Genomic DNA, 22,328 nt, shown 5'->3' with positions numbered 1-22,328 from the left:
AGGGAACTCCGGCGGGAACACCGACCAACCTGAGGTCAGCGCTCCTATGACGCGAGGCCCTGACCTCAGCGCCAGGGGCCCATAAAAGTAGAGCTGTCAGTGCAATAATGCAGTCTTCGATTTCGTCTCCTTGTGTGCGTCTTCCTCCCATACTCGGCGTAGCGTGTATGCTACAACTTTCTTTTTTTATAAAATACCACATGTATTTGGATTAAGTTTGAAATACTGCAATATGTTTGCTAAGTAGTTTTATTTTAAATAAAATGATTTAAAAAGTTTCCATAATCTCGAACAATTAGAAAAACAATACTTCCCATACAGAATGCTGGATATTTCTCTGGTTATTACAGGTAATTGTGCATATTTACGGGTATTCCTCACATTATTTCTAGATCATCAAAAGCGCAAGTGAGTGTGATTACAAAAACCCAATGGTAAGCAGTTTCATGACAAGATTAGCTATACTTCCAACAAATGAATAGTTGAGATATCACCAGTGTTCATGATTATTGGCTGTCAGCTTGTGTTCTTTAAAGATACTTCAAGGACAATTAATCTCATGAGACCATAGCGTTCATACACTAAATAGAAAATTTTGCTTTCATACAGCATCTTTCACATATTCAAAAATGCTTTTGTTTAGAAAACAAGTGTGGTCAATTGAAAAGTAGGAAATGCCAAAAGTGGCCCTCTATTCTCTTATATAAGTAGTGATTCAGGTGCTCTTCTTCCAATCCAGTGCAATACACAAATGTGTGGGTCACACAGCATCCATAGGAAAAGGGTAACCAATGTTTCATGCCTGGGCCCTTCACCAGGATTGAGAAAAAAACAGGCCAACATGTAAAAGGTGGAATCAGGTGAGAAGGTAGTAGTTGTAAAAAGATGAGGAGAGAGCAGAAGGTAGGAGGGAAGGGGGTGGGGAGTGAAGGGAGACATGGAGATGGGGGAAAGAGATCTGGGGGAAGGGATGGGTTAACGAAAATAGGTTGAGACTGGAGTCTGCAAAGCAGAATATAGGTGTTGTTCCTCCAGTTTGTGGATGGACTCAGTTTGCCAGTGCATGAGTCCATATTGGTGTAGCTGCCTAATGCTATCTGTACTGCCAAATCAAAGCCATCGTATATTGGGAGAAATAATACCTGGTATTTAGTCTTGGCAGTCTCCAAACAGATAGCATTAATACGGCTTCTCCAATTTAACCCCCTCCCGTGTCTCTCTCTTTCCCCAACCCTGCCTCCTTTCCTCCAGCTACCCATCCCCTCCTATCAGAGAGCTACCCCTTTTAGTCCTATGCCCTTTCTCCATTACTTCTTAACTTGTTCCACTTCTACCCACCCACCTGTCTCCACCTATCATCTTATCTGCTCGCCTATGCTGCACCCTCTTCCTCTTCTGTCCTCCCTCCTCTCCTCTTCCCCCACAATTTCATTCAGGTGGCCACCTGTTTTTCCTTATTGCTGATTGAATGGCTCAAGTTCAAAGTGTTGGTTACCTTTTACTTTCTGTTGATGTTGTGAGACCTGCCTAGTTTCTCCAGCACATTTGTGTATTGGCACACAGCCACATCATCTGGGGACTTTCGGGATTAGAAGTAATCGCTGCAGGGGTGGCACAGCAGGTTTTGCTGTTGCTGTACAGCTCAGGCACTCTGGGTTTGCTATCAATCCCCAAGCATGCTGGTAAATTTGTTCCTGTGAATTACCACAAGTCTAGGTGAGCGGCAGGAGAAGTGGTTAAGTTGGTGAGAATTCTCTTCAAGGCTAACAGAGATAAGTCTCCTTTAATGCTTTGAGAAAATATAACACGAAATTCAAAATGACTTTGATCACCTGGATCTATCCACTGGTGTCTTCGCTAATGCCTTTCCAGTCCCTATAATCTCATCCACTAATAGAATGTTGGTGACTATCGAAGTGCATGTGTGTATCAGCTGATGTTTGACAGTGGAGTTGTCCCAGACAGGAGTGTCCCAATCTGCAATTAATCCACCGGAAGATAAATCAATCCCCACTGGTATGGTGGTTTTCTCCTCTGCCATCAGAGCCTTGGACACCATCTCCTGAGGGTCATAGCCTGCGTTCTGAGCCAGCGTCTTTGGAATGATTAGGAAGGCATCGGCAAAAGCCTGGAAGCCTAGCCGGGCCGCGCCCTTCACCTTATCGGCCCTGTGGTTAATTAACTGGTTTCTGATGCGCATCTCAACAGCTCCAGCCCCAGGCATGGCACTACCATCCTCAATGCAGTTTTTCACCGCTCGCATGCCATACTGGACAGCTTCCTTGACCTGAGCGATGGTGTGCTTGCTGAGGCCTTTAATGACCACGGTCACAGCCCGGGGATTGTCACACTGTTCAATGAAGGTGTATGTATTCTCTCCCAGGGTTTCCTGGTACACCAGCCCAGCATGGCCTAGGCACTTTGCATTCAAGTCCTGAAGGGAACTCACCATCTGACCTCCACAGGCAAGAGGAAGCCTCTCCATGTTGCTCTTCTTGGCTCTTCGTAGAGCCACAATACCTTCTCCGGCAAGAGCACTGAATGCCATTGGGTCTATGCTTTTCTGGTTAACCACCACAAAGCCTTTATTGGAATTGCTGCACACCTCCCTCTTCAGCATTATGATCTTCTCTAGCTTCTCCTGGACAGCTTGCCTCTCTGCTTTCACAAACCTCTCCCTTTCCTCCACGTTCCTGTAGAAGCAGCTCGAGCTCACGGTGGACCTTTCGTATTCCAATGCTACATTCAGGGTGAGGATGAAGGCATCCTGCACTCGCCTCCTCATGCCAGGGTGGCGGGCACCGTGGTCCAGGACTAGCCCTCTGACTAGCATGGTGTCCTGCTCTGTCTGGAGCTGCATTGTCATTAGTTCCACATGCTTCAGATCGATGGGCTTTCTCCTCTGAGAGACCGCCGCCACTGCTTCCACAACCAGATCAGTCAGAATCTCAGCCAGCTCCGGGCAAACCTTGGTCCCAAGTGAGGTCCGAGCTACTTTCCTCCTGATAAAGTGGTCTTCATCCTCCCACAGCTCGTCAAGGCAATAAATGGCTTCAACTTTGGCCATTTCCAATCCCTTTACAATGTGCCTGGGGTGGACTCCCTCTGAGATATAACGCTCAGCCTGTTTCAACATCTCTCCAATCAGCAGCACCGAAGATGTGGTGCCATCTCCCACAGTGTCATTCATGGCTGCTACTGCCTGGGTGATGAACAAGGCAGTAGGATGCTGCAGTCTCATCTCTTGCAGCAGAGCCCCTCCACACTTCGTCAGTTTGATGTCACCAGCCTCTGACACCAGCATTTTCATGGTGCCTTTGGGTCCCAGGTTGGTCTTGAGCATTTCCTGCAAAGATCTGGCTGCAGTGACATTAATACTGAGAGCTGTCTCCATCTTTCTTCTCTGGGACATCGTGAAGGTTCAAGGAGAGGCCAGGAGGCTACTGACCTTTCTACTTTCCTGATGAGCGAAGAATGTCCCCCACGGTGTACTCTTGTCTTAGTCTTGCGCTGTTTCAGTAAAGCTGGATCATCCTGGTTGTGGTCTTGCAAAGAAAACTATTTGCAATTTAATTGAACTCACTTTGCCAAAGTACTTTTTTTCCTGCAAGTCTGGCACGACTGCAGCTTGAAATCTGCTTAAAAAAGAAGGAAGTGGTTTTAATAATGACTCATTTGTTCACATCATACAGCATCTGTGGAGAAACACTTAACAGTTCAGTTCCCATATCCTTTGAAGACGCAAGAGACAGTGGTCGCTGGAATGTGGAGCAAGAACTATACTGCTGGAAGAACCCAGCAGCATCTACGGAGGGTGATTGAAGTTTCAGGTCAAGACCCTGCAACAGGACACCACATCATTTGATTCCTTTAATATAGTCCCCAATCAAGCGGAAAGTCATAAATAAATAATGTGAACAAAATAACTTTTTAAATAAAAGTTTATGGTTGTAAAAGTTAATGTTCTCCGAAGTAACACACAACCCCTTGGGAGCAAACGTTCAGCTAGCGGTGCGCCCCAGTTGTGCCCCGCCTGTAGCAGCCATTTGAATAAGGTTTTAATAAAGCACCATTTGAATAAAATGGTGGCACCCACGATGAGGAGCCGTCTGATGCCACTTGCCGCTAGGGTGGCTCTTCTAAAGTGTCTCCCTATCCCTGCCTAATATCTTTATTAATAATATTAAGTATATTAGTAAGACTTTATCTGTAAACTTGGGGGAGGGGGTTAATTATGATGGCAGCACAGTTAGCGCAGTGCAGTGGTTCCCAAAATTTTACAGGCTGTCACCCCCTTGGCCTCCAGGCCACACCCCGAGCTCCCCCCATATAATGGCGCGGGGGTTAGTGGCGACGCTGAGCAGAGTGGGGGGGGGAGGGGTTAGTGGCAGTGCTGAGTGGGGTTGGGGTGTTAGTGGCGGCGCTGAGAGAGGGGGGGGGTTAGTGACGCCAATATAACATGGTGGCCAGCTCTCGTGAGAACACCTTGTCTCCGTTTATTTTACTCACTACTGCCACACCCGAGTCTGGCCAGAAAATTACTGCACTAGCTTCTTCCTTAAACTTTGCAGCAAAGTGAAGACTGAAGATTTGAAACGCCCCTTTATTCCTCACCGCTCCTTTGGATCTTTCCACCGCCCACGGGGGTGGGGAGGGGGGCAGCAGCATCCACTTTGGGAATCATTAGGAAAGCAACTAATGCAATGCCGTTACAGCAGCAACTGGGGTTGGAATTCAAAGGAAGGTGTGCCGATGGCCTGACCAGGACATTGGCATGGAGGTGAGTCAGGTTGAGCCGAGGGTCTGACCGGGTCACCAGGATGAAGAGCCAGTCAATGTCATTCACCGCTGGGGTGACTCTCCAAAAGTATCTCCCTATCCCTGCCTAGCAAGAGTCCATCTCTTTATTAGTATTAGGGATATAACCATATAAAACTTTACAGTACGGAAACAGGCCACATCGGCCCTTCTAGTCCGCACCGATTTATGTGAAACTCCACTAGTTCCACCTACAGTGCTTTTACAGTACTAGCAACGGGGGTTCAAATTTGAATTTAAATGATAATTACTTGATTAAAATGACTTTACATAATTCAAGTCTACGATGCTGATTTTTTTCAAATTACTTTATATTTTACACCATCTTTTGTCTTTTAAATAGTGTATTCTTAATGCAGGTGTATTAGCCATTGAAAGAGCGAGTCTCAGTCAACTGGAAAGCTCTTATTTCCAGCATCCGTGATCTCTGTAGGTGCCGGATAATGGGGATTTTACTGTATTATAGTAAAAGCCCTAAAATCTGAACTGCTCAGTGGATTGGTCAGTCAGGATTTTCCGTATTCTCAGGCAATACTTTTAAAATTCAAAATTTTTAAATAATTTTTAATTTTTTTTACACTGTGAACCATATCAACCAAAATAGATACAAACATTTCCCTCTTAAATATACACAGTGGCATTTTCTACCCTTTTTTCCCTCCTACCTTCTCTTCCCACCCCCCTCCAAAACCAATAAATATTCAACATATACAACACAATAAACCCATTTAACAAACGTCACCATACAATGAAAAATAAACAAGAAAAATGTCATCTACTTTTACACACAGGATCAAGTCATTTTGTCTTCTTATCATTTTAGGGGGCCTCTGTCCTCAACCCCTTAAAATTCAAATTTAAGGAGAATAAAGAAAAGATGAACAGGTAAATTTTGATTTTTAAAAAAATTTAAAGTTTTAAATTTAGACATACAGCACGGTAAAAGGCCATTTCAGTTCACGAGCCCGTGACACCCAATTAACCTATGCCTCTGGAACATTTCGAACAGTGGGAGAAAATTGGAGCCTTTGGGAAAAACACACGCAGACATAGGAAGAACAAACTCCTTACAGACAGCATGGGATTCGAACCCTGGTCCCAATCACTGGCGCTGTAACTGCATGGCGCTAACCATGCTGTCATCATAATTAACTCCCCTCCACCAAGTTGAGTTAAAGCCTTACTATTAACTAAACATTTTTTTCTTATAAAATACAAAGTACAAAAAATATATTTATTTGTTCATTTCTGTGACTTCTGTCCATTTGTGGTACTTATGCATGTATTCACACAAAAGTCTAGTCAATTTTAAAAGTTTTGAGTTTTCGAAAAGTTTGGATTCTCAGTGACTCAGATTTTTACTGTAATTACAATTTTTTATGTATTAAATTTAGACAATTTAACAGCCCCTTCCAGTCCATGAGCCCATGCTGCCAATTACCTTCAATTGACCTAGAACCCCAGTATGTTTTGATGGGTGGGAGGAAACTGGAGCACCTGGAGGAAACCCACTCATAGGGAGAAACTTCTATGGACAGGTTAGGAGATTGGGCAAAGAAGTGGCAGATGGAAAATAGTGTAGAGAAATGTACAACCATGCACCTTGGTGGAAGGAATAGAGACAGTTATTTCCTAAACATGCAATGAGTTCAGAATCGGAGTTCTAGATGGACTTGGGAGTTCGTAAGGAAGACAAATACAATGCTGGCATTAATTTTGAGAGGGATAGACTATAAAAGCAGAGATGTAATGTTGAGGCTTTATAAGGCACTGGTCAGACTGTAAGGAGCATTGTGAGCAGTTTTCGACTCCTTGTCTTAAGGAGGGATATATTGGTATTAGAGAGGAGGTTCGTGAGAATAATCCCTTGAATGAAAGGGTTATTATAATGGTTCTCAACCTTTTACTTTCCATTCACATACTACTTTAAGTATTCCTTATGCCATAGGTGCTCTGTGATTAGTAAGGGATTGCTTAGGATGGTATATGGGTTGTTACAAGATCACAAAGAAGGCATATAACACAGGGGTAAAGATGAACAATTACTTTATTAACAAAAATTCACCTTCAAACTTTAATTCAAAAATCCCCCTTTATAACAATGCCCACTGGTTACTATGCAAATTTTCAGAGAAAGAGAGAGAGAGAGAGCGAGAGAGCGCACGAGAGAGAGAGTGAGAGAGAGTGAGAGAGAGAACAAAATTCAAAGTTGTCTTGTGTTGCTTGCAGAGGGAGGAACCACTGGCTTAGTCCGGATCCTTCTGGCTGCCTTCGGAATGTTCATCCCTTTTAAAATGCCCAACATTCTAAACTGTCCTCCAGACCATGACTCACGCTCTGGGCCTCCTTCCACTCCACAGCTCCACCCAGTGGTGGTTTATCATCCAAGTCCAGACATTTTTCTGCACATGCTCAGACTGTCTCCCACTCTCTCAGCAGTCCTTGGTTCTCTAAGGCAAACAGTCACTTTTTAACATAAAAGCGCTCAACACATAGGCCAATACACAACACAGAACTCTGTAACAGGGTGGAAAGAAAAAGTTTGAAAACCACTGTTTTAATTGTACCTAATTGACTTGTTATGAGCACGGTTTCAGAACTCCAAAGGAAATGGGCCATTGACAATTTTTCTCAAGCAAAATATTTCAGTAACAATTGGGTCTACAGCAGTGATTCTCAACCTTCCCTTCCCACTCACATCCCACCTTAAGCAATCCCTTACTAATCACGGAGCACTGATGCCATTTACAATTTATATTAATGATTTGGATTGTGGACTAAACAGTTTTGTGGCCAAATTTGCAGATGACACCAAGATAGGTGGTGGAGCAGGAACTTTTGAAGAAACTGTAAAATTGCAGAGGGATTTAGACAGATTGGGATACTGGACAAATATATGGCAGATGAAGTACAATGTTGAGAAGTGTTTGGTTCTACATTTTGGCTGTGAAAATAAACAGGTGGGATACTATCTGGATGGGGAGAAAATTCAATCCTTGGAGGTGTAGAGACCTGAGCATCCTTGTGTAGAGTAATCTAAAAGTTAATGCCCAGGTAGGATTGGTGGTGAAGAAGGCGAATTCTATGCTTGCATTCATTTTGAGAAGAATAGTGTATAAGAGTAGAGAGGTGTTAATGAGACTCTGTGGGGCACTGGTGAGACCCCATTTGGAGAACTGTGTGCAGTTTTGGGCCCCTATCTTAGAAAAGATGTGATGTTGTTGGAAAGGGTGCAGAGGAGATTTACCATGATGATTCCTGGAATGCAGGTGTTGGGAGTATGGGGAACGTTTAGCAGCTCTAGGATTGTACTCGTTTGAGTATAGGAGAGTGAAGGGGGATCTCAAAAGCCACTTTCAGGTGCTCGGACAATGCACTGGCAAATGTGGCTGGGGGAGTGCAATTGGGACGTTCAGGTGGCCGCAGAGAAGACGCCTTTCTGTCACCTGAACCTGCCGGCTCCTGTGGCCGTAGGTACGACTTGATTTTGGAGCATCTTGTAGCAGCACTACATGAAAATAATGGAAAAGAAATAAACTTTAATAGTCGTCCACAAAGCAGTTGTTGGTTTGTTTTCACGAGGACAGTATCTCTGAGCGTTGCTCCCTATTGATGTATCCTTTCCTCTTGATCAATAAAATGATAATTTATGACAGAATTTCTGTGGGTTTCGGTTTATCAGGTTTAAGGAAGCAAGATTGAGAGATGCTAGTGTGGAACTCCCTCCAGAATGCAAAAATCAATATGAAAGATTAACTTCAACTAACAAGCCTTCCTCATTCTCTATAAACCGACATCAAATTGTGGCTGGCACGGGACTACGGGGCTGGGATGGCCGGTGCTGGAATTCGGGTCTTGATGTCCCGCACCGGCTGTCCCAGTCTGTAAGGAGTTTGTACATTCTCCCCGTATCTGTGAGGGTTTCTTCCCACCTCCAAAATGTATGGTATTGTAGGTTAATTTGGGTGTAATTGGGTAGCAGGAATCGGCTTCTACTGTGCTGTAAGTAAAATTTAAATTTTAAAATCTACTCAGGATCTAGACAAGCCAACAATCATGTCACGGTTATTTTTAAGTGAAACGTGAAAGTCTGCAGATGGCATGATTGTATTAAAAAAAACAGACATGCTGGAGTTGCTCCAGTGTTTCTGTGTGTTTTTAAGATTATGCTTAAAGTGTCCACTAGGTACCTCACAGCTCCAGTGACTTGACCTCCTGTGTTGCCTGCATGGAGTTTACATTCGCACTAGATCTGTGGTTTCTCCTGAATGCTCTGGTCTCCTTCCGCATCCCAGGAACGTGCAGGCTCGTAGGTTAATTGGTGACTGTAAATTGTCCTTGGTGTCTCTGCAGGTAGTCAAATCTTTCTGGAGTCGAAAGGAATATGGGAAGATTAATATAGGATAGGTGTAAATGACTCAGTGTACTTCAAAGACCTATTTCTATAGATGCATCACGCTAAGACAGAAAAAACAAAAAGGATGCAGAGGGGAAGACATGACTACAATTTATGCAGCAAGGGGTGTCAAGAGCTGCTGGATGATGCGCTCTATGGTGTCACCGAGTGGCTGGGACTGATACCTGCACTCAGGCCCATACCTCAAACTGTCCTGGAATCTGACAATTGTGGGAAACCCCTAATTATTGTAAAAACACAGAAATCCTAGAGGAACAGCAGGACTCACAGCATTCAAAGGAGGTAAAGATATATTACTGATGTTGCAGGCCTGAACCCTTTTTCAAAGTTACCTTAAAGGGTTCAGGCACGAAACATTAGTAATGTATCTTTACCTCCTATGAACGCTGCAAGACCAGCTGAGTTACTCCAGCATCTCTGTTTTTCCTACAATTACAGCATCTGCAGACTTTTGTGTTTCAACTGCTAATCATAGTACAGGCAAGGATTTATTTAAAATTGGCAAGTTCAAAAGTATATATGTTTTATGTAGAGTGGTGAGGAAGAGTTAGTCCTTCATTCCCTAAGACCAGTTGAACAAAGAAAGGAAATCATTGATGCTGCTTTACAAATTGGCACAAGTCATGATACTGGATAATTCAACAGTTGCTTGTGGTCTGTGTGCAATTGCCAGACCTTGTATAGTCAGGGTGAGTAGACAGTCTGGTTGAGGCAAGATTCATTGGACTGGCAGTCATTTCCTGTTCCTCTTTCTATGCCAGCTGGCCAAGCTCCAAGACTCTCCACTCTTGGTTTATAAATCGCTGATTATTGAACAAGACTTACATTTCTGTATCACCTTTCTCCACTACTCATCAGCTCAAATTCCTTTATATCCAAATGTACCACCTCAAGAATGGGAATCATGGGGGGGAGTCACGTGATAGAGTAGTGGCCGGTCAGGTTGAACCAGCCCTCTCCAGAAAGAAAGAAAAAAAGTTTGGAAAAGACAGAGCTCAACAAATATAAAGCTCAAGAAATAGAAGATAAAGTTCCAGAGAAGAACAAGAAGGTGGCATCCAAGAAAGAGAAAGTAAGAAAAGGAAAAAAAGAAGAAAAAGCACCGGAGAAGAAAGAAGAAGGCCTTACCCGCACGCAGGAACAGGGAGCTGCGGTGGTGAAGAGCAGCCGACCTCCGAGGTTGGTGAGTGCCCTGCGAAGTAGCAACCTCCCGACCGCTGGACTCCAAAGATGGCTCTCGGAGCCAATCAAAAGTGCGCAACTGCGCAATCAAAGGATAAAATGAATACTGGCGGGGGGCGGGGGGCTCAGCCGAGGAGCGGGAAGCTACAACACGACCAGCTGAGGGACGCCCAGCATCAGGGCGCTCAACTGGAGGATCAAAATAATATCGAGGAGCCGGAAGAGGGAGAACGGCAGCAGGGTGACTGACAACAAGAGGATCAACAGCGGGAGGCCCGACAGACAGACAGCCCATGACCGGAGGCCCATCAGCAAGAGCCCCAGCAAGAGGAGGCCCGACAAAGACATAGAAGTAATTCATCAGAAAAAGCAGAAGAGACACAGATACAAAGAAGAGAAGAAGAAGACACAAACACAGGTACAGATACAGAAGAGGAAGAAGAAGACCAAGATCTTCACAGGGAAATAGAAGGTAAAACAGATGGACAAAATATAAAGCCTTTTTTGAAGAACAAATGAGATCATTAAAAGAATGGTTGTCATTAGAATTTAGTGCAATTGAAAGAAAAATGAAAAGAGCAGAAGATAAAATGCAAAGTTTAGAACTGGTCATTACAGAAATAGGGAAAAGAGTAGAAAATGTGGAGAAGCGGGAAATGGCTGTAGAATTGGAAGTAAATGATTTAAGAGTAAAATTGGAAGAAAGTGACAAAAAAATTAAACAGACACAAGAGTTGTTATCTCAGAAAATTGATATGTTGGCGAAATAACATAAAAATAGTGGGCCTGAAAGAGGATGAAGAAGGCGCAGACATGAAGGAATTTATAAAAGGATGAAGCATGAAGAAATGGAAATAGAAAGGGCATACAGAGCACTAGTACCGAAGCCACAGACATATCAAAAACCAAGATCCATCTTAGTAAAATTTTTTAAGATTTACGACAAGAGAAAATATACTGGAACAGGCAAGGAATAAAGTTAGAGAAGATGGACAAAAAAATATTTTTATACCCAGACATAAGTTTTGAACTCTTAAAGAAGAGGAAGGAATTTAATACAGCGAAAATGATTTTATGGAAAAAAAGTTATAAATTCATGTTAAGACATCCAGCCGTACTTAAAAGTATTTATACCTGGGGAGCAAAACAGACTGTTCTCAGATCCGGAGAAAGCACAAGAATTCGCAGAAAGCTTGCAGGACTGAAGAAGAGATGAAGAGATGTAACAAGAAAGAAGACCGGCGATGAAATATATATAAAGATGTAATAATATAAAGTAAAAATAATGTACATGTAAAGAACTAAAAATGGAAAAGGGAAAGAAAGGGAGAAGGGGAATAAAAAAGAGTGAGCTTTGTTATATGTATAAAAAAGTGTTTTCTGGGGGGGCTGGGGGGGAGAGAATAACTATCACTGCGAAATCAGTTGACACTTGTGAGCAAGATCGCAAATCAAATGGAAAAGGGGGTTGTGGTTGCCCGGCAAGGGATAAGGGGCAACTCAAGGGGGGGGGGGGTCAAGGTATTATTGGGTGTGGGGATTGTTTTTCATGTTTTAAATGTGCTGTCATACATTGAGTTTAAAAAGGGAAAACTAAAAGACAAAAATGGGAAAAAGGGGGATGAAGGTGGCGAGGAGGCGGGAAAGAGGTGTAAACAAGACACAAGATGGCCACGTTGAACTATAGGACTATAAACATTAATGGAATACATAATCAAATTAAAAGGAAGAGGCAACTAAATTTACGAAAAAATTAAAAATAGATATAGCAATTGTGCAGGAAATGCATCTAACTGAAGTGGAACATAACAAATCAAAGAGAGACTGGGTAGGACACGTAGCGGCAACATCATATAATTCAAAAGCTAGAGGTGTATCTATATTAATTAACAAAAATGTACCAATCGAGATAGAGGAGGAAATAATAGATCCAGCAGGGAGGTATGTAATGATAAAGTGTTAGATATACTCAGAATTTTGGAATTTGCTCAATATATATGTGCCTAATGATGAGGATCAAAAGTTTATGCAGGATATTTCTTTGAAGATTGCAGACACACAAGGAAATATATTGATAGGAGGGGATTTTAACCTTAATTTGGACCCAATGTTGGATAAAACTGGACAAAAGACAAGCAAAAAGAATAAAGTAGCCAAATTTATGGTTAAATCAATGCAGGAAATGAAACATGGATATATGGAGGAGGCAGCACCCAAAAGAGAAGGAATATTCATATTACTCAAGTAGGCATTAAACATACTCAAGGATTGAGTATTTGTTGTCGGCCCATATTCAAGGGAGAGTCAGGAAAACGGAGTATAAAGCTAGACTATTTTCAGATCATTCACCCGTTATTAGCAATAGAACTGGAGAACATCCCACCTAAAACATATAGATGGAGGTTGAACCCATAAAAGGCAGGAATTTAGAGAGTTTATTGAATGTCAAATTAAAACATATTTTGAAATAAACACAGAATCGGTTAAAGATAAATTTATACTATGAGGCACAATGAAAGCTTTCAGATAATAAGTTATGTAACTAAAATGAAAAAGGAATACAATGGGAAATAGAACAGCTGGAAAGGAAGATAGCAAGTACAGAAAAGGAACTAGTGAAAAGGGATGATATAAAGAAAAAGAGAGAATTGGCGGACAAAAAAATAAATTATGAAACATTACAAATGTATAAAGTGGAGAAGAACATAATGAAAACAAAGCAAAAGTATTACGAATTGGGAGAAAAAACACATAAAATATTGGCCTGGCAACTTAAAATAGAAAAAACTAAAAGAACTGTACTGGCATCAAGGAAAAAGGACAAACAAATCAAATATAACCCAACAGAGAATTTTATGAACAATTGTACCAAAGTGAGAATGAGGGGAAAGATGATAAAATAGAAGAGTTTTTAGCTAAAATTGAACTGCCAAAATTGCAAGAAGAGGAACAAAAAAAACTGATAAAACCATTTGAAGTAGAGGAAGTACAGGATATATTAAAAAAGCTGCCAAACAATAAAACACAAGGAGAGGATGAATTTCCAATAGAATTTTATAAAACATTTAAAGAGTTATTAATTCCTCCTCTCCTGGAAGTAATGAATCAGGTAGAAGAAACACAAAACTTGCTAGACTCATGTAAGACAGCAACAATTACAGTAATACCAAAGACGGGGAAGGATCCATTAACACCAGCATCATATAGACCAATATCTCTACTTAACTCAGATTATAATAGTGAAATTATTAGCAAACAGATTGGCCAAGTGTGTACCAAAAATAGTAAAACAAGATCAAACTGGATTTAACAAGAAAAGACGAACAGTGGACCATATCTGTAAACTTATTAATCTAACTCATGCAGCTCAAGGAAATAAAAAAAACAACAGTGGCTGTTGCCTTAGACGCAGAAAAAGCCTTTGACAGGGATGAGTGGAATTACTTATTTAAAGTATTACTGAAGTTCAATCTCCCAGAAAAATATATTAATTGGATTAAAGCATTATATAATGGACCGTTGGCAAAGGGAGTAGTAAATGGATATGTATCGAATCAATTCAAATTAAGTAGATCGACTAGGCAGGGATGTCCATTATCCCCCTCATTGTTCACCTTAGCAATAGAACCATTGGCAGAGCTGATAAGAATATAAAATAAAATAAAAGGGATAAAAATAAAGGAGGAGTATAAAATCAGTTTATTTGCAGATTACATCATAGTATACCTAACAGAACCAGAGATATCAATAAAAGAACTACATAAGAAATTGAAGGAATATGGAGAAATATTGGGGTACAACGCAAATACAAGTGAAGTGATGCCAACGAGTAACGCGGTTTATACAGAACTTAAAAAAGAATCACCATTTAAATGGCAAACACAAGCAATCCGATTCCTAGGGATCAGGTTAGACAATAACTTAAGCCATTTGTACAAACTAAATTATCAGCCATTAATAATGAAATTGCAGGAAGACTTAGAACAATGGAAAGAATTACCGTTAACATTGATAGGGAAGGTGAAATGAATGTGTTCCCAAGGATACAATATTTATTTCAAACGTTACCAATTCCCTTAACAGAGAAATTCTTTGTTGTAACTAAAGAGAATAAAAGGAAATTCTTGTGGAAAGGGGGGAAACCGAGGGTAGCACTAGATAAATTAACAGAGAGGTATAACCAAGGTGGTTTGCAGTTACCAAACTTCAGAAATTATTATAGAGCCGCATAATTAAGGTATTTATCACATTTTTACCAGACAAGAGAAAAACCAGACTGGACTAAGATAGAGCTAGATAAAATAGGGGAGAAGATACCAGAACATATACTTTATAAGTGGGATGAAAAGCTGGTGCAATATAACAGCTCACCAGCATTGCATCATTTACTTAATATATGGAAGAGGATTCACGTAGAAAGGAAAAAAAATGAATTACCAAATACCAAGATTGTTATTGATGCAAAATCCACTAATCCCTTTTACAATAGATAACCTTTCCTTTAGAGGATGGGAGAGAAAAGGAATCAAAAGAATAGAAAATTATAATTAAAAGATTTATAACAAATATGTACATTAAGCTGCAAAGTAAGGAAAATGATGAAATAAGCTATAAACCCAAACAAAAGTGGGAAAAGTTATGTTTTGGAACTATGAAGGTTTAGAGGTAACATGAGGGGGAACTTCTTTACTCAGAGAGTGGTAGCCGTGTGGAATGATCTTCCGGGAGAAATAGTGGCGGCGGAGTCAATTGTATTATTTAAGAAAAGGTTGGACAGGTATATGGATGAGAAGAAGATGGAGGGTTATGGGCATTGGGCAGGGAGGTGGGACTAGAAAGAGGTGTTTGGTTCGGTGCGGACTAGAAGGGCCTAATGGCCTGTTTCCGTGCTGTAATTGTTATGTTATGTTATGTTAGAATACAATAGACATAAGGTTATGTATGATACAGTAAAATTGGTTACACAGGGTACATATCACTCCTCAAAAATCAAAAGAATCAGATCCAACATTATCGGATAGATGTTTTCGCTGTAACAATGAAATGGGAACAACGCTACATGCAATTTGGGCATGTACAAAAGTGAATACGTTTTGGGAAGAACTAAATCAGATATTAAATATAATGACAAAAAACAACATACCAAAAAAAATCCAGAGATCTTTCTTTAAGAATGAAAGAATTAGGCCTCAAATTCGATAAAGCGCAAAATAGATTAATTATGATAGCCCTAGCAAAAACATGTATAAGGTCAACTTGGAAAATGGAAGAGAGCCTGAGAATACAGCAATGGTACATGGAAATGGATAAATGTATTCCATTGGAAAAAATAACAAATAATTTAAAAAATAAAGTTACATAGTTTGAACAAATTTGGGAACCGTACATGGAACATAACAGAGAGAGCGAGCTTGCCTCGGCTCGGACCTCCATCCGCTAAAATGATAAGAAGACAAAACGATTTGATTTAGTTTGTAAAAGTAGATGACACATTTTTTTTGTTTGTTTTTTCCCTTGTGTGAAGACATTGTTTTATGGTTTTATTGTATTGTCTATGTTGAATATTTATTGGTTTTGGAGCGTGGAGGGAGGGAAGGGGGGAAAAAAGGGGGGGAAAATCCCACTGTGTATATTTAATGAGAAACATTTGTACATATTTTGGTTGATATGGTTCACAGTGTGAGAAATTAAAATTTTTTTTAAAAGAATGGGAATCACTGCAACCTGGGCAATTTTAGCACAGCAAGCTCCCACAACAGATTTTTTTTTTAGATGCATAAAACATGTAACAGGCCCATCAGTACAGCTCAACCATGGCAACTCAGCTGGGCTAGTACCAAATCATTCCACACATGGACTATCCACTGAGAGTATACACCTAAAACGGCGGCGCTGCCAGAGCTGCTGGTATGGACCCGCGGAGAGCAGGGAATGGAGACACAGTACTCCTGCCGTCAGCACCATGCACGCTTCAAACAGCCTGTAATGGAACTGACAGTGATTTTATTTAAAAATCCTGTGAGCATGGGATCTGTGTCCTCGATGGCTATGCCTATGATCGCAGCAGCCACAAGGGATTGCAGACTCCGAGGAAGCAGAGGACTGGCGCAGGGTACCAGAAAACAGGAAGAACACCTCCCCCCCACCCCACATTTCAGTTACTATTTCAGGGATAAGGTGCTCAGAGAGCTGAAAAGTCTTAAGGGTGGATCTGTCTCCTTGACCAGATGGATTGCACCCTTGGGTTCTGAAAGTAGTAATTGAGATTGTGGAGGCATTGGTAACGATCTTTCAGGAATCAATAGAACCTGGTGTGGTCCCAAAGGATTGGAAAATCACATGTCATTCCACTATTCAAGAAAGAGGTGGAGTGAGGCAGCAGAAAGGAAATTATAGATCGGTTCGCCTGATTTTAGTGGCTGGGAAGATATTGGAGTCGATTATCATGGATAGTGTTGTGTATTTGAATCTTCAGAAGGCCTCTAACAAGGTGCTGGATCTGGGAGTCCTCATGCAGGATAGCCTGAAGATAAACTTATTTGTTGAGGAAGTGGTGACAAAGGCAAATGTAATGTGGCATTAATTTCAAGAACAGAATACAAGAGCAGGGAATGTGATGTTAAGGTTCTATAAGGCACTGGAGCAGCTTGAGGGCTTCTCATTTAAGAAAAATGTGCTGATTTTGGAGAGGGTTCAGAGGAGGAACACAAGGATGACCCTGGGAATAAAAGTGTGATCGAACGAGGAGCATTTGCCAGCTCTTGGGCTGCACTCATTGGAATTTAGGATAACAAGGGGGGGGATTTCATTGAAACATTTCTAATGTTGAAAGGCATGGATGGAGTAGATGCAGAAAGGTTGTTTCCCATGGTGGAGAGTCTAGACAAGAGGGCACTACATCATAATTGAAAAGCCTCTGCTTAGAACAGAGATGCAGAGGAATTTCTTCAGGTGGTAAATCTGTGGAATTTGTTGCCACAGGCAGTTGTGGAGATCAAGTCAGTGAGTGTATTGATAGTGCTTGATTAGCCGATGCTTCAAACTTTGGGGAGAAGGCAAGGCTGTGGGGAAATGATAAGATTAAGATCAGGGCAGCCTTAATGGGCTGGGGAGGGGGGGGATGGGGCTGGGGAGGGGGGGGGATGGGGCTGGGGAGGGGGGGGATGGGGCTGGGGAGGGGGGGGATGGGGCTGGGGAGGGGGGGGATGGGGCTGGGGAGGGGGGGGATGGGGCTGGGGAGGGGGGGGATGGGGCTGGGGAGGGGGGGGGGTGGGGCTGGGAGGGGGGGGGTGGGGCTGGGGAGGGGGGGGATGGGGCTGGGGAGGGGGGGGATGGGGCTGGGGAGGGGGGGGATGGGGCTGGGGCTGGGCTGGGATGGGGCTGGGGCTGGGGCTGGGGCTGGGGAGGGGGCTGGGGAGGGGGGATGGGGAGGGGGCTGGGGAGGGGGGGATGGGGCTGGGGAGGGGGGGGATGGGGCTGGGGAGGGGGGGGATGGGGCTGGGGAGGGGGGGATGGGGCTGGGGCTGGGGCTGGGGATGGGGCTGGGCTGGGGATGGGGCTGGGAGGGGGCTGGGGAGGGGGCTGGGGAGGGGGGGATGGGGAGGGGGCTGGGAGGGGGGGGATGGGCTGGGGAGGGGGGGGATGGGGCTGGGGAGGGGGGGGATGGGGCTGGGGAGGGGGGGGGTGGGGCTGGGGATGGGGATGCTGGGGAGGGGGGGATGGGGCTGGGGAGGGGGGGGATGGGGCTGGGGAGGGGGGGGCTGGGGCTGGGGAGGGGGGGGATGGGGCTGGGGAGGGGGGGGATGGGGCTGGGGAGGGGGGGGATGGGGCTGGGAGGGGGGGGATGGGGCTGGGGAGGGGGGGGATGGGGCTGGGAGGGGGGGGATGGGGCTGGGGAGGGGGGGGATGGGGCTGGGGAGGGGGGGATGGGGCTGGGGAGGGGGGGGATGGGGCTGGGGAGGGGGGGATGGGGCTGGGGAGGGGGGGGATGGGGCTGGGGAGGGGGGGATGGGGCTGGGGCTGGGGCTGGGGATGGGGCTGGGGCTGGGGCTGGGGAGGGGGCTGGGGAGGGGGCTGGGGAGGGGGCTGGGAGGGGGCTGGGGAGGGGGCTGGGGAGGGGGGGATGGGGAGGGGGCTGGGGAGGGGGGGATGGGGCTGGGGAGGGGGGGGATGGGGCTGGGGAGGGGGGGGATGGGGCTGGGGAGGGGGGGGATGGGGCTGGGGAGGGGGGGGATGGGGCTGCGGAGGGGGGGGATGGGGCTGGGGAGGGGGGGGCTGGGGCTGGGGAGGGGGGATGGGGCTGGGGAGGGGGGGGGATGGGCTGGGGAGGGGGGGGATGGGGCTGGGGAGGGGGGGGATGGGGCTGGGGAGGGGGGGGATGGGGCTGGGGAGGGGGGGGATGGGGCTGGGGAGGGGGGGGATGGGGCTGGGGAGGGGGGGGATGGGGCTGGGGAGGGGGGGATGGGGCTGGGGAGGGGGGGGATGGGGCTGGGGAGGGGGGGATGGGGCTGGGGAGGGGGGGATGGGGCTGGGGAGGGGGGGATGGGGCTGGGGCTGGGGCTGGGGATGGGGCTGGGGCTGGGGCTGGGGCTGGGGCTGGGGAGGGGCTGGGGAGGGGGCTGGGGAGGGGGAGATGGGGAGGGGGCTGGGGGTGGGGCTGGGGCTGGGGGGGGATGGGGCTGGGGCTGAGGGGGTGTGGGGCTGGGGGGGGGATGGGGCTGGGGGGGCTGGGGCTGGGGAGGGGGGGATGGGGCTGGGGAGGGGGGGGATGGGGCTGGGGAGGGGGGGATGGGGCTGGGGAGGGGGGGGATGGGGCTGGGGAGGGGGGGATGGGGCTGGGGCTGGGGCTGGGGATGGGGCTGGGGCTGGGGCTGGGGATGGGGCTGGGGAGGGGGCTGGGGAGGGGGGGATGGGGAGGGGGCTGGGGAGGGGGGGATGGGGATGGGGCTGGGGAGGGGGGGGATGGGGCTGGGGAGGGGGGGGATGGGGCTGGGGAGGGGGGGGATGGGGCTGGGGAGGGGGGGGATGGGGCTGGGGAGGGGGGGGATGGGGCTGGGGAGGGGGGGGATGGGGCTGGGGAGGGGGGGATGGGGCTGGGGAGGGGGGGGATGGGGCTGGGGAGGGGGGGATGGGGCTGGGGAGGGGGGGATGGGGCTGGGGAGGGGGGGGATGGGGCTGGGGAGGGGGGGGATGGGGCTGGGAGGGGGGGGATGGGCTGGGGAGGGGGGGGATGGGGCTGGGGAGGGGGGGGATGGGGCTGGGGAGGGGGGGGATGGGGCTGGGGAGGGGGGGATGGGGCTGGGGAGGGGGGGATGGGGCTGGGGAGGGGGGGATGGGGCTGGGGAGGGGGGGGATGGGGCTGGGGAGGGGGGGGATGGGGCTGGGGAGGGGGGGATGGGGCTGGGGAGGGGGGGATGGGGCTGGGGCAGGGGATGGGGCTGGGCGGGGGGTGGGGCTGGGGCTGGGGGGGATGGGGCTGGGGCTGAGGGGGTGTGGGGCTGGGGGGGGATGGGGCTGGGGGGGCTGGGGCTGGGGAGGGGGGGATGGGGCTGGGGAGGGGGGGATGGGGCTGGGGCGGGGGATGGGGCTGGGGGGGTGGGGCTGGGGCGGGGATGGGGCTGGGGCGGGGGATGGGGCTGGGGCGGGGGATGGGCTGGGGGGGATGGGGCTGGGGGGATGGGGCTGGGGGGGATGGGGCTGGGGGGGGATGGGGCTGGGGCTGGGGGGGGATGGGGCTGGGGCTGGGGCTGGGGGGGGATGGGGCTGGGGCTGGGGGGGATGGGGCTGGGGCTGGGGGGGATGGGGCTGGGGGGCTGGGGCTGGGGGGCTGGGGCTGGGGGGCTGGGGCTGGGGGGATGGGGCTGGGGGGATGGGGCTGGGGGGATGGGGCTGGGGGGATGGGGCTGGGGGGATGGGGCTGGGGGGATGGGGCTGGGGGGATGGGGCTGGGGGATGGGGCTGGGGGGATGGGCTGGGGGGATGGGGCTGGGGGGATGGGGCTGGGGGGATGGGGCTGGGGGGATGGGGCTGGGGGGATGGGGCTGGGGGATGGGGCTGGGGGGATGGGGCTGGGGGGATGGGGCTGGGGGGATGGGGCTGGGGGGATGGGGCTGGGGGGGCTGTGGCGGGGGGGGGGATGAGCGGAGAATGGTGAGGCGGGCGAGGCCTTTACAATGATGGTAATGGATGGATACGACACCAAGGGTGCGAAGAGACTTCTGTAACTGGTAAATAATATTGGATGAATGAAGTCTATTATTGCGGGAAAATAAAGTTACCCACGTAGACGCCATCAAACAAACGAACCAACCCCCAACCACCCGTCCTACCAGAGCCTTTCATTTCGTCACCACGTGGCGCCACATCACCACAGAAAGTCGACTTCCGCTTTCCTCCTCCCCTCCCCCACTTTCTTCTCACAATGCGCATGTGCGGAGACAGGCCGGCGCGCTCTTTCTCTCTCTCTCTCTCTCTGCGCGTGCGTGGCGCCGGCTCATGACTCCTCCCCGCTGTCGGCCGCCTTCTGGGCGCCGGAAATCTGGCGGGTTGAGGCCTCCGCGCGTGCCGCGGCGCCGGAAATCTGGCGGGTTGAGGCCTCTGCGCGTGCGCGGCCCGGGCGCCGGCGAGACGCGGAGGCGACTTCTCGTCCGATCCTGGTTGGTCAACATCTCTGTTGTCTTCCTGCTGTCGCAGCGCGATTGTAATTTCGGCCGTTGGTGCCTCAGATCGTTGCATAAAATAATATGTCGTCAGCTCTCAGGGTCGTTGAAACAGCTCCATGAGGTGGGCAGTGCCTTGACGTCACGGGCCTGCAGAACTCCTCTGGCTGGGGGCCCTTTTGTGCCCCCGACGATCTATTGCATCTTGAGGGCCGGAAGAAGACAGTCAGTCCGCATTTTCAAGGGGCCATTCCTATCTCTAAAGACCATATCCGCCCCACACCGGTTGGAAGAACAACACCTTATATTCCGACTGGACATCCTCTAACCAGATGGCATTAACCTCAGACTCTCCAATATCTGTTCAAGCCCTCCCCTCAGTCTCTCTAGGTGCTTTCAGGTGCCTAGCAGGAGGCAGGTTGATGACAGTCAGCCAAATCCCACTGCCTGACAGCCCCCAGTGCGGGACGCCCCAGCCCCTAGACCCGCGCCGGCCGCCCCAGCCCCGTCGTCTCCCGCCGGGGAGTGGGGGGCTGTTAGACAGCTACCCCCGCCCCATCTCAGGAGCCGGCGTTTGCTCCGCGGCACCTCTCCCCGCTGCGGACCTCTCAGGTGCCGAACAGCGCTGCCACCTGAACATCCCTTTGCTCTCCCTATCCCTCTAGCCGCTTTCGGGTGGAATAGCTGGGAGAATGCGGCTCCGGAGCCGGCTGCGGGTGCGTGCGAAGCGAGATTCAGGTGGCAGCGCTGTTCTGGCACCTGAAAGGTCCGCAGCGGGGAGAGGCGCCGGTGAGCAAACGTCGGCTCCTGTCGATTGTGGCCTTAGTCCTGCTGCTTTCAGGTGCCGAGGGGGAGCGCTCGGAAGCGGGGAATACACAGGAGGGTTGGGTAGGTACTCCTTGGGTCACGGTTCTCCGCTTTCAGGTGCCCTCCCAACAGCCACATTCGAGTATTTTAGACGGCCTTACGTTGGGATATTCTGGCCACCTGAAAGCGGCTTCTGTTTCCTTTCCCCTTCCCTCTCCATTAAGATAGCTACCCACAAGTATAGGAACAGAAGTGGGACACTCAGCCCATTGAGTCCACTCTGTCATTCTATTCTCCCACTCTGCCTTTCTCCTATAACCCTTGATACCCTGACTTTTCAGATACCTATCAATCTCTGCCTTAAGTACACCCAATGCCCTGGCCTCCACAGTTACCTATGGTGGCAAATTCCCGAGGTTCATCACTCGGCTCAAGAAATTCCTGCG

General features: G+C 48.0%; 2 protein-coding genes and 1 pseudogene across 2 annotated transcripts in view; 1 reads left to right on the top strand and 2 right to left on the bottom strand.

The window, feature by feature from the left end:
- The window catches only part of LOC138755801 (tubulin beta-6 chain-like), a 69,528-nt gene extending 58,618 nt beyond the window's left edge, over positions 1 to 10,910 (bottom strand). Inside the window, exon 1 of the mRNA XM_069922432.1 lies at positions 10,905 to 10,910. The gene's annotated coding sequence lies outside the window, so the exon portion shown is untranslated. The remainder of the gene's footprint in view (positions 1 to 10,904) is intronic.
- Positions 234 to 21,194, bottom strand: LOC138755800 (T-complex protein 1 subunit zeta pseudogene; annotated as a pseudogene).
- Positions 20,906 to 22,328, top strand: part of LOC138755803 (centrosomal protein of 290 kDa-like) — a 92,987-nt gene continuing 91,564 nt past the window's right edge. The window contains exon 1 of the mRNA XM_069922435.1: positions 20,906 to 21,072. Coding sequence (XP_069778536.1) covers positions 20,912 to 21,072 — 161 coding nt within the window. The 5' untranslated portion in view covers positions 20,906 to 20,911. The remainder of the gene's footprint in view (positions 21,073 to 22,328) is intronic.

Source organism: Narcine bancroftii, chromosome 2 (assembly GCF_036971445.1).
Source record: "Narcine bancroftii isolate sNarBan1 chromosome 2, sNarBan1.hap1, whole genome shotgun sequence".
In the NCBI taxonomy this organism is placed as follows: domain Eukaryota; kingdom Metazoa; phylum Chordata; class Chondrichthyes; order Torpediniformes; family Narcinidae; genus Narcine; species Narcine bancroftii.
Note: the sequence above shows the minus strand (reverse complement) of the source record. Positions and strands in the feature narration are given on the sequence as shown.